The sequence below is a fragment of the Erinaceus europaeus genome, chromosome 16 (genome assembly GCF_950295315.1).
Source record: "Erinaceus europaeus chromosome 16, mEriEur2.1, whole genome shotgun sequence".
NCBI classification, from domain to species: Eukaryota; Metazoa; Chordata; class Mammalia; order Eulipotyphla; family Erinaceidae; genus Erinaceus; species Erinaceus europaeus.
This window is the reverse complement of record NC_080177.1, coordinates 61,272,847-61,285,744: the sequence shown is the minus strand read 5'-3', so window position 1 is coordinate 61,285,744 and position 12,898 is coordinate 61,272,847. Positions and strand designations below refer to the sequence as shown.

Below are 12,898 nucleotides of genomic sequence, written 5' to 3'. Positions count from 1 at the left end.
TGTGGAATTATACCCTTATTATCTTATAAATTTTGTTAGTCACTATTAAATCACCAACTAAAAAATGGGGAAATAGAATAAATTTAAAAATAAAAAAATTTAAAAAATAAAATAAAAACCTAGGTAAACAATAAGAGCTCAATAAATATGAACTATTATCACATACAACTTTAAAAAATGATCTATGAATATCATCTGAAAATAATTAACACCTGAATGGTTAAAAGGTATTAAGTTTTACTTCTGAAAATACTTTAACTAAACAAAAGCTTACATATATATGAAAAGAAGATAGATTTTGGGTTTTATCCTGGCATCACATGAAAACACCATGTCACAGGATGTCACTATAGACAGTGGGGATCTTTTCCTTTTATTTTTTTTTAATATTTATTTACTTATTTTCCCTTTTTTCCCCTTGTTTTTTATTGTTATTGTTGTTGTTATTGATGTCGTCGTTGTTGGATAGGACAGAGAGAAATGGAGAGAGGAGGAGAAGAGAGAGGGGGGGAGAGAAAGACAGACACCTGCAGACTTGCTTCAACGCCTGTGAAGCAAACTCCCTGCAGGTGGGGAGCTGGGGGCCCAAACCAGGATCCTTACACCGGTCCTTGTACTTTGCGCCACCTGCACTTAACCCAACGCACTGCACTGCCCAACTCCCTATATACTTACATATCTAAAATTAAAAAAAAAAAAAAAAATCAACCTAGGATCAGAGGAAGCTTGCATGCACAAGGTGCCTATGAGAGAGGTATGTTTAAAAGTTATGACTATAAATAATTTTATTTCAGGAGTCGGGCAGTATTACAACAGGTTAAGTGCACCTGGTGCAAAGCACAAGGACCGGAGCAAGGATCCTAGTTTGAGCCCCTGGCTCCCCACCTGCGGTGTGTGTGTGGGGGGTCACTTCACAAGTGGTGAAACAGGTCTGCAAGTGTCTATCTTTCTCTCCCCATTCTGTCTTCCCCTCCTCTCTCCATTTCTCTGTTCTATCCAACAACAATAACTACAATAAAAAAATAATAATTCTATTTCAATGAGAACTGTTTAAGGCAGCAATATTTGCTGAATCAAAAAATTAACTGAGTGTAAGTACACCTTTGAAAATATACATACCTGCTGGATGGTAGCGCAGTGGTTAAGCGCACATGGCGCAAAGGAGCGGCGTTAGGATTCCAGTTTGAGCCCCTGGCACCCCACCTGCAGGGGAGTTGCTTCACAGGTAGTGAAGCAGGTCTGCAGGTGTCTTTCTCTCCCCCTCTCTGTCTTCCCCTCCTCTCTCCATTTCTCTGTCTTATCCAACAATGATATCAACAACAACAATTTAAAAAAAGAATAAGGGCAACAAAAGGGAAAATAAACATAGTAAAAAAAGTTTTTTAAAAAAGAAAATGTACATACCTAATATAACTAAATGTTAAGAAAAAAAACACATTATCACTTTTATAATTTTACATGTTTCACGGCCACAACAACAAAAAAGGATGATCAAACAGATATAAAAATGAAATAGAATGGAATAAATTTTCTTTTTTTTTATTATCTTTATTTATTGGATAGAAACATCCAGAAATAGAGAGGGAAGGGGGTGATAGAGAGGGAGAAAGACAGACACCTGCAGCACTGCTTCATCACTTGTGAAGCTTTCACTCTAAAGGTGGAGACTAGGGGCTTGACCTAGGTCCTTACACATTATAACATGTGCGTTCAACAAGGTGCATCACCACCCAGCCCCGAACGGGATAAATCTTTTACCTGACCAAGTAAAAATTTCAAATCATAATATATGACGGCTAAAATTATTTGGGGGAACATTATACAACAGTGATTATTTACCTGATGATCTTCATGCTTTAATAAACTAGACAAAGATTCTACACAAATTTCTAAAGAAGAATCTTGAGGTTCCATTTTGCCACAGAGTCTTGATACCACAGCCATGGCAGAGTGTAAGGTATCTTTATGAACCAGATGTCCACTGTCACGAATGAAGGTAAGCACACAATTCAAACCACCAGCCTCAAAGACTGCACCAGACTCACGGGTACATATTAGTTCTAACACCTACATAAACAAAACAAAATTAACAAAAGAATATAATAAGAATACAATTTATATTTTCTCAATTACATAACACATTCTCCAAATTTACTATTGGGTTGTTGGAAAATCATGACATATTTTTCTATGCAAAAACATATCATGAATTTTCCAAAAACTAAAAAATAGTAAAATTTAAAAAGGGTTGCAGAGGGAGTCAGGCGGTAGTGCAGTGGGTTAAGCTTAGCAGATGGTGCAAAGCACAAGGACCAGCATAAATATCCTGGTTCGAGCCACCGGCTCCCCACCTGCAGGGGAGTCACAGGTGGTGAAGCAGGTCTGCAGGTATCTATCTTTCTCTCCCCCTCCTCTCTCCATTTCTCTCTGTCCTATCCAACAACAATGACATCAATAACTACAACAATAAAACAACAAGAGCAACAAAAGAGAATAAATATTTTTTTAAAATAAATAAAAATAAAAAGGGTTGGGGAAATGACATAATGGTTTTGAAAGTCTTTCATGCCTGAAGCTGTGAAGTCCCAGATTCAATCATCAGCATAGCCATGAGCCAAAACTGAGCAGTTTTCTTTTGGGAGGTGTTTAGGGTTGTGTCTGTGTGTTGTGTGTGTGTGTGTCTCCCCCATGTCCTTCTCACTTTCTCTCTCTCATTAAAAATGAAAAGACACAGAGGTCAGGAGGTGGTACATCTAGCAGAATGTACACATCCACAATATTTAAGGGCCTGGGTTTAAACCCCCAGTCCCCACCTGCAGAAAGAAAGCTTCATGAGCAGTCGAGCAGTCAAGCAGTGCTGCACTCTTCTATCTCTCCCTTCTATATTTCTCTCTTTCTTTACCCAAAAAATAAGTAAAATTAAATAAGGAACTGAAATAAAATACATATTTAAAAAATGAAAAATAAACTTATTTAATAATATTGTACTTAGCATATTCTATCAAAGTATAACTTCAACATGTAATGATATGAAATTGATGTATTTCACACTCAATCTTCAAACCATGTATATTTTATACTTATAACACATCTTAATTTAGGGTAACCACATTTGAAGTTTTCAACCATCATATAAGACTATTTAATAGGACAGTACAGGTCTAAATGGTGAAATCGGCACGCCGACCTATGGAAGTACAGGAAATTTAGGAAATCTTTGTAAAGGTCTTAGAAATAAACAAATGCTAAGTATTACTGTTAGTTATCTTCAGTTACTCTATAAATGTCAAGAAATTGAAAATCAGCTTTTCTTTCTGTCTTCTTCACAAATTAAAAGTAGACGCTTGGGGGGGGAGGGTCTGGTGGTAGCGAAGCGGGTTAAGCACACGTGGCGCAAAGAACAAGGACCAGCGGAAGGGAGTCGCTTCCCAGGCAGTAAAGCAAGTATGCAGGTGTCTCTTTACCCCTCTGTCTTCACCCCTTCTCTCCATCCTACCCAATAATGACATCAATAATAACTACAACAATAAAACAAGGGCAACAAAAGGAAATAAATATTAAACACATACACACACAGAGTGAGAGAGGATTTTGAATAAGGCATTAGGTACTGAGTTCTATCACTAGCAACTAAAGTGCAACAGTGAATCTCTGGTCCTCCCCTCCCTCTCTTCTGTAAACAAAGAAATATTTAGGAGGCCAGGCAATAGTAGCACACCAGGTTAAGAGCATAGTATGAAGCTCAAGGATCCTAGTTCGAGTACCTGGCACCCCATCTACAGGGGGGTCACCTCACAAGTGGTGAAGCAAGTCTGGAAGTTGTCTATCTCTCTCTCACCTTCTCTATCTCCCCCTCCTCTCTCAATTTCTCTCCATCCTATCCAATAAAAAAAAAGGAAAAAATTGCCTCCAGGAGCAGTGGATTCGTAGTGCTAGCAACAAGCCCCAGCAATAACCTTGGAAGCAGAAGAATAAAAAAACAATAAAAATTAATCAAAGAAATATTTTAAAATCAACTTTTATTTTCTAAATTATATTGTATTTTAAATATTCAGGCAGAATTAAAGTGTTAACACAGACATACCAGAAATTTAGCCTTTATTCTATAAGCTAGAAAAATGTTTTAAATATGGAAATAGAAATGATATGATCACATAAAGCAGTGATAAAGGTAATACAGGGAGACCTTAGAAGCAAAGGGAAAAAGTATTAGTTTTCATGAAAAGATGAAGACTTAACTAAGGCAACAATAGCAGAAATAGGAAAAAAAAATCACTGATTATAAATCAATATTAAGTCACTAATAAATTTAAAAAAAAAGAGGCAAAGACAAGAGAGACAATACCACTTCAACAACCATGGTGCTCCCATGTGGTAATGGTGTTAGAACCTATTAGGTCAGTTACCCTATCATCTGAGTCATCCATTTATTCATTTATTTACTTTATAGCTGGGGTTCAGTATCTGCACAACGAATCCACTGCTCCTGGGGGCCATTTTATCCTTTTTTTTTTAAAATCTACTTTCATTTGTTTTTTCTTTTATTTGATAGGACAAAAAAATTAAGAGGGATGGGGCTGATAAGGAGAGACAGAAAGGCAACTGCAATACTTGCTTTACCACTCCCGCAGTAACCCCCCTGCAGGTGAGGAGAAGGGACTTAAACCTGGGTCCTTGCATTTGGTAAAGTGTATGCTTAACCAGGTGAGCCACCATCGAACCTAAGTTATTTTATTTTATTTTATGTTTCACAGCCAGTTATTTTTAAACAGATTGTTGGTAGAGTACGTGCTTCTCATGGATTAGGCCCTGGTTTCAAATCTCAGCACACTAAAAATGCTTACCAATGCTATTCTCACTAATTTCCCTTCCTTCCTCCCCTCACGCCCCGCTTTTGTTTTTTTTTTGGCTTTTTGTTTTTGTTTTGTTTTGTTTTGTTGTTGTACTAGGATTTTACCTCTCCAGGCCAACTTTTTCAGATACAGAGACAAAGACACAATAGCACCAAAGCTTCCTTCAATGTGGTGATAGCCAGGTTCAAACCTGGGTCATGTCAAAGACAAAGCACACTATCCAAGTGAGCTATAATGCCAGCCCCTCACTTATTTTTTACTTGCTCGGGAAATAGTTATTTTTATATTAACATACAATAAGTGGCTTTTGGAGCCAGGTGGTAGCACACCTGGCTTAGCATATATGTTACAGTGCGCAAGGGTTGAAGCCCCTGGCCCCCACCTGCAGAGGGAAAGCTTCACGAGTGGTGATACAGGTCTGTAGGTGTCTCTCTGTCTCTCTCCCTCTCTATTTCCCCATTCCTTATCGATTTCTGGCTGTCTCTATCCAATAAATAAAGATAATTAAGAAAATAAGTGGCTTTTAAAATAAGTTAATAAGTATTTTTTTTTTATTTAAGAAAGGATAAATTAACAAAACCATAGGGTAGGAGGGGTACAACTCTACACAATTTCCACCACCCAATCTCCATATCCCACCCCCTCCCCTGATAGCTTTCCCATTCTCTATCCCTCTGGGACCATGGACTCAGGGTCATTGTGGGTTATAGAAGGTGGAAGGTCTGGCTTCTGTAATTGCTTCCCCGCTGAACATGGGCATTGACTGGTGGGTCCATACTCCCAGTCTGCCTCTCTCTTAAGTTAATAAGTATTTTAAATGTTTGTTTTAACATCTGATGTGATAATATAAATTAACTATATACTATATAAACAAAGACCTTTGGAGGTACTCAAAAGGTCTTGAGACAGTAAGTTTGAAAATTGGTTACTCATACTACCAAAAATCATAAAAGTAAAATAAAAATCATAAAAAAGATAGCCCTAGGGTGGGGGGACATAGCATAATGGTTATGCAAACAGACTTTCCTGCCTAAGGCTCCAAGGTCTCAGGTTCAATCACCCACACCACCATTTGTCAGAGCTGAGTAATGCTCTGGTAAAACATAAATAAATAAATAAATAAATAAATAAATAAATAAATAAATAAATATGTAAATAAGAGCACTACTCGAGCCTGACCTCCACTAGCTTGAAGTAAACTTTAGTGCCATAATGTCATTCCCTCTCTGTCTCTATCTGAAAATGTCATCCTAGAACAATGCACCCCAAGTGACAGTAAATTAAAATGCATACCATGTATCAACAGAATCTAAATATGCTTACAAATGATTCCAATATAATTCCTGATCTAATGCTTTTGGAATAAAAGTGTATAATTAGTTTCATCAGAAATAAAATAAAATAAAATAGCTAAATCTAATGGGACTACAGCAAAAAATTTAAAACCACTGCCCCTAGAACAAGTAGACTACCTAATGTTTAAATTCCTACTCTTCATATCTTGACTCTTCCACTTTGTATTATCACAGGAAGAAAATATTTAACACCAGTATAGTTAATTTTTTCCACCTATGACAGAACTAAAGCAGCACCTATCTTATATATAGAAGTTATAAAATTAAATGAATTAATGCATGTAAAGTGCTCATTAGTATAATGTCAGGCAATTAGTGTTAGTAGTTGTGACTGTTGCTATTCGCACAGAAAATCATTTTGTGTGAAAAAGAGATAACCAATTTTGGAGCTGGGTGGTGGACCACCTGGTTAAATGCACACAAAACAATGCACAAGGTCCCAGGTTCAAGTCCCTGGTCCCTATATACAGGAGGAAAGTTTTGTGAGTGGTAAAGCACTCCTGCAGGTGTCTCCTGTTTTGCTCCCTTTCTACCTCTCCCATCCTTCACCATTTCTGGCTGTCTCTATCCAATAAATAAATAAAGACAAGTTTTTAAAAAATTAAGTAAAAAAAAAAAAAAGAGATGACTTATTTCAAAGTGAACATGGCTACCATGAGGAATTGACTTACAGATTTTAATCAGAAGTAAAATTTGTTGTTCCCATATTATATGGGATCTCCTCTGATACCAGAAGGACTTTGACAACTATTCTCAAAAAAGTAAGACAATAATGGAAAAAACTTTTTCAGAAAAAAAAAATTCCACTTAGGTCTTCAAAAAGAACCAATAAATAATTAAGACTTACCTTTACACATTGTTCAGCTAAATCTCTGCTAGTCCTGTTGTTAAGTTCAACTACAACCAAACGATTGCAAAGTGCTTTTATAGCTCCATCTACTCCAACAATTCTCCGGGTACATTCTGCAGATACATCCAGGTAATATGTTATGGCACGGGCTGTCACCTCCAAAACATTGTCAGGAGCACTTTCGTCAAGAAAAATTTTACAGAGGGCTGGTAAGAAAGTTCGAGGAGGACATCTACAGTGAAAGAAAATATATTACAACTAAGATTAGCAAATTTTTAGCATCAAAAGGTTAATAACTTCAATCTCAGGTACTGCCAAATACTAGAACTAAACAGTGCTCTGGTTTCTCCTCCCGCCCCAATCTCATTCTTGCTCTCATAAAAAGTATATTAAAGTTAAAAGGACAAATTAAATTAAATAACAAAATAAATTATTGTCACTACTGTGTCTACATGTATATTAGGAATATTTGTTTTTGCTTATAAAACAATGCTTGCAAGCTATTTTAATCATTTCTAGAAACATCAAGTTGTAAACACCGAAGTAGCAGCATAAACCTGAAATCATGTTTTTTGAAAGCTACTATTCCTACACAAAGGGTAGGGGAAGGCTGGTTTGGGAGAACTGGCTGATGGGAAGGTGAAGTTCAAGGACGCTCCTGATTTTAATTTCCAATTCACTCATGTCTTTGTTCTTAAATAAAGAAGCCTAGGACAAAAAACAAGTAAAGTAAAAAAGCTCCTATTCTAAGTGAGACAAAACAGTGTTTTCTGCACCATACATTCATTCCTAAGGCTCCAGAAGTCCCAGGTTCAATCCCTGGCACCACCACAAGCCATAAGTAAGCAAGCAGAGCTCTGCATAAGCTCTATCTCTCTCCTCTCGTTAAAGAATTTTGATGGTGGGAGAAATAGCACAGCTAGTTACATAACATCCATGTCTGAAGCACCAAAAGTCTACCCTGGCACCACCATAAGCCAGAGCTGATCAGTGCTCTGGTAAAACAAAACAAAATAAAATAAAATGAAGTGAGATAAACAAGGGAGGGAAGGAGGGACAAAGGGAGGGTTGATTTTTTGTTTGTTTGTTTGTTTGTTTTTAATTCCTATTCCAGCAGCCCTGGAGGTGAGTGCTGGACTCTTCAAGCAAGTGATCCTCAGTTCAATACCTGCCAATACATGTGCAACAGTAATGCTCTGTGTTTTCTGTCTCTCTTCCTCTTTCTCACACATAAATGAGTAATTTCTTTAAGTTCCTATTCCATACTCAACTCAATCATCAGTGGGTCTATAAAACCTTTCCTAATTTCCCATATAGTTAAGGGGTACTTTCACATTCCTCAAAGCTCATAGAAAGTTTAGTGTATTACTTTATTTCTTTATTTACATTAAGAGTTCCTGAAGGCGATCCTTTGCATGGCAAAGCAGGCACCCTCCCAGGTGAATTATCTTGCCATCCCTGCATTATATGAAATTAAAACAGTTAACTTCTTTTGGTATCTAAGAAAGATAAAAATCGTATGTAAGAAATATCATTCATTATATTTTTTAATGTTTCTACTAAATCAAGCTTGTATTGAGGATGTGCCTTTTAAGGATACCTACTATACCGCTGACTTAAAGGTTAATAGGATGTTATGAAAATGATACCATAATTTTAAATCATCTGTATATTCCTACATGTACCATTTAACTTTAATTATTCATCTTTGGACATGATTAATTACTCCAATTAAATTAACTATGATGGGAAAGAAGGTGCAGAAAATTTCCATCCCATCCAAATTTCTTCATGTGCTGCCAGTCAAGATTCTATAAACAACTCACCAGGGTTACAACTGCATTTCATGGCATGTAGGTACCTTCCCAAGTGACCTTTCTTGCTGGCCCTATTAAGATTATCTTGGGGGTAAGGCAGTAGCACAGCAGGTTAAGCGCACAAGACCAGAGCAAGGATCCCGGTTCGAGCCCCCGATTCCTACCTGCAGGGGGATTGCTTCAAAAGCAATGAAGGTGTCTGCAGGTGTCTATCTTTCTTTCCCCTGCTGTCTTCCCCTCCTCTTTCAATTTCTCTCTATCCTATCCAACAACAATGACATCAATAACAATGATAATAATAACCACAAAAATGATAAAACAAGGGCAACAAAATGGAAAAAAATAGCCTCCAGGAACAGTGGATTCATGGTGTAGGCACTGAGCCCCAACAATAACCCTGGAGGCAATATATATATATATATATGTGTGTGTGTGTGTGTGTGTGTGTGTGTGTGTGTGTGTGTGTATTATTTTAAGGATTTTATCATCAGAAATATGATCCAAGAAAACTTTAGAACACCTGTTACATTCAATGAATGATCATCACTCATTAAACACAGGTGAAACTTCATTATCCAGCAGAACTGGCAACTATATCATGTGGTCACTTTACTAGGGAGAAAATGCTTACATGTTTATAGGAGATAGTCTCCTGGTTCTCAAGATTAGAAGACTAGCATATCAGAATCTTAAAAACACTCTGGTTACTCATTATATGTGCATATATTGTAAACTGAAGAGATAAGATTATAAAACTCTACCAATCCCATTGCCATACTACTCCCATGTGGTACATTGGGGGCATGAATCTGGGGTGTATACACAGCAAATGGGTCCTTTTAGAGATCTTGCAGACCCAGCATTATAAAACTCTCAATACGATGGAGGCACAATGTAATTTAAAAGTTTTTTTTTCTTTTGAAAGCAGTAGTGTATGTGTGTGTGTATTACATTAAAAATAAGAAAATTATGGCCAGGGAGATAGGGCAGTAGTTCAAGTACTGGACTCTCAAGCATGAAGTCTAACTTCAATCCTCAGCAGTGCATATGCCAGAATGATGAATGATGCTTGGTTCTATAAATAAGTAAATCTTCCAAAAAAAAAAAAAAGAAAATTATTCACCTATCATAAAAGCTACACATCAAAATTAAATAAAAAATATTGAGTATAAAATTGTGTATTTCATGAAGGAATGTAGAATTTGACATTTAGGGAATTTATGTTACCCCAAAAGTGACAAACTTCCTAATCAAGTACAGTTTAAAAATCCAGTTAAAATAACAAAAAGGAGGGGAGTTGGGCGGTGGCACAGCAGGTTAAGCGCACATGGCGCAAAGTGCAAGGACCAGCATAAGGATCCCTGTTCAAGCTCCCAGCTCCCCACCAGCAGGGGAGTCGCTTCACAAGTGGTAAAGCAGGTCTGCAGGTGTCTTTCTCTCCCCTCTCTGTCTTCCCCTCCTCTCTCCATTTCTCTCTGTCCTATCCAACAACAATGACATCAATAACCACAACGTTCAACAACAAGGGCAACAAAATGGAAAATAAATATATATATAAAAAATTTTTTTAAGGAGGCCAGGAAATGGCTCACCTGGTAAAGCACACCCTTTTTACCATGTGTGAATTCCAGGTACAAGTCCTTGGCCTCACACAGGAGTATCATGCACAGCACACCAAGGAGAAGCTCCATGAATGGTGAGTGTCAGGCTGTAGCCTCTCTTCTTCTCACCCTCTTTCTTCCTCTGTCTGGAAATGAAAAGGAAAAAAAAAAAAAACCCACCAAGAGAAATAGAAATTGTGCAGGCACAAGATACTGATGAGTAAATTAAAAAAAAAAAAAAATTTAAATGGGGGGGCATGGCAGCCAGGAAAATATAGGCAGAGTTTTCACCAAAGAAGAGTTGCAAAGGTCCAAAAACATGAAAAAAATGCTCAATGTCACTGATGATCAGGAGCAAATAAAAATAGCAATGCAATACCACTTTACACCTGTGAGAATGTTATCCATTAGAAAAGACAGAAGCACCAACTTCTGGAAAGGCTGTGGGGGAAAATGGAACTCTCCTACATAGCTGTTGTGAATGTAAACAGGTCCAATCCCCATGACAGTCTGGAGACTCATCGAATGCTAGAAATGAACCTACCTGATGATGCAGCAATTCATCTCTCTGGGGATTTACCCAAAGGAAACAAAGACACCTACCTGAAGAGACCTATGTGCCCCTATGTTCATAGCAGCACAGATTGTAGTAACCCAAACTAAGAAGCAACCTAGATGCCCAATGACAGGTGAGTCCTAAGAAAGTTGTGGAAGGAGGGAGGACTACGCAACAGAAGTCATCTCCTTTGCCACATTTTGGACAGAACTTGAAAGTATCATGTTGAGTGAGATAAGACAAAAAGAGAAAGATAAATACCAGGTTATACCACTAATAGGTGGAACTTAAGAAAGGAGAGGGGCACCAGGCAGTGGCACAGCGGGTTAAACGCACATGGCGACAAAGCACAAGGACCACATAAGGATCCTGGTTCAAGCCCCTAGGTCTCCAACCTGCAGGGGGGTTGCTTCACAAACAGTGAAGCAGGTCTGCAGGTGTCTATCTTTCTCTTCCCCTCTCTGTCTTCCTGTCCTCTCTCACTCTCTCTGTCCTATCCAACAACAGCAGCAGCAATAACAACAGCAAAGATAAAAAACAAGGACAACAAAAGGGAAAAAATAGCCTCCAGGAGCAGTGGATTCATAGTGCAGGCACTGAGCCCCAGCAATAACCCTGGAGGTGGAAGGAAGGAAGGAAGAAGGAAGAAAGGAAAAAAAAGAAACAAGGAGAGTAAAGAAAAAAAAAGTGAATTTGGGGTCAGGTGGTGGTACATGTTACCATGTGTGACCTGGGTTCAAATCCCTGGTCCCAACCTTCAGGGAGGAAGTTTCGCAAGCAGTGAAGCAGTGCTATAGGCATCCTTCTCTCCCTATCTCCCCTTCCCATCTCACTTTCTCTGTCTCTATCCAATAAATGAATAAAATATTTGGACTGGATGTGGTGTATTACACCAAAGCAACAGACTCTGGAGAAGATGGGGTAGGAATGGTAAGGAAGGGTGTTGGGGTCCAGGTAGATGATCATGGAAAAGGACTAGGCTGAGGGAGAATGGGCCTCACAGTTATCATGGGGAGTTCCACTTAACGTGTCAGCAACTGTCCTGTAAACCACTAACAGCCCCCTTCACCAATAAAGGGGGGGGGGCATGAAAAATCTCTAAATATAAGTTCTCAGTTTCCCTAGGAGAAAAATAAAGATGATCTCCTGTTACAGAAGTTTGTTGTAGCTATCCAGTGGGGTGGTGCAGTGGGGAAAGTGCTAAACTCTCAAGCATGAAGTGCTAAGTTTGATCCTTGGTACTGCATGTCCCAGAATGATACTCTGGTGTGTGTTCTCTCTCTTTCTACTTCTTTCTCTTATAAATAAATTTTTTAAACATAAGTTTCTTTTTGTCATAGAATGAAAACCTATTTTGTCAATTTTTAATGTTATCAAAAAGTGAATTTTGGGGAGTTGGATGGTAGCCCAGCGGGTTAACCGCATGTGGCGCGAAGCACAAGCAGCAGCATAAGGATCCTGGTTTGAGTCCCTGGCTCCCCACCTGCAGGGGAATCACTTCACAGTTGGTGAAGCAGGTCTGCAGGTGTCTTTCTCTCTCCCTCTCTGTCTTCCCCTCCTCTCTCCATTTCTCTCTGTCCTATCTAACAATGATAACATCAATAACAACAATAACTACAACAACAATAAAAAACAAGGGCAACAAAAGGGAAAATAAATATAAATTTTTTTTAAAAAGTGAATTTTTAGCTAGTGAACAAGTAAAAATGTTTTTCTAGCTCTTCAGTTACATTTTTTTTTCAGCTTAGAAGGTATCTTTCAAAATTAGAAGGTATATCCCATATATATTGATTTAAAAAATCCAAATCAAAGTAAATTATAAAATTTCAACCCACACTAATTTTAAGTTCAACAAAGTAGAAGGGG

The 12,898-nt window shown here is 38.0% G+C and overlaps 1 protein-coding gene and 1 long non-coding RNA gene across 13 annotated transcripts in view; one reads left to right on the top strand and one right to left on the bottom strand.

Moving 5' to 3' along the window:
* Window positions 1-12,898, bottom strand: part of HECTD1 (HECT domain E3 ubiquitin protein ligase 1) — a 100,374-nt gene that overhangs the window by 74,210 nt on the left and 13,266 nt on the right. For 6 of the 12 annotated variants that reach the window (XM_060175227.1, XM_060175226.1, XM_060175231.1 and 3 more), the window contains exons 3-5: window positions 8,445-8,516; window positions 7,056-7,290; window positions 1,840-2,067 (exon numbers count right to left, since the gene is read on the bottom strand). In XM_060175227.1, the coding sequence (XP_060031210.1) occupies window positions 1,840-2,067; window positions 7,056-7,290; window positions 8,445-8,516 (535 nt within the window). The remainder of the gene's footprint in view (window positions 1-1,839; window positions 2,068-7,055; window positions 7,291-8,444; window positions 8,517-12,898) is intronic. The other 6 variants (XM_016185448.2, XM_060175234.1, XM_060175235.1 and 3 more) reach the window with 1 other exon arrangement.
* The window catches only part of LOC132533467 (uncharacterized), a 220,658-nt gene that overhangs the window by 204,878 nt on the left and 2,882 nt on the right, over window positions 1-12,898 (top strand). The gene's annotated exons all lie outside the window — the stretch shown is intronic.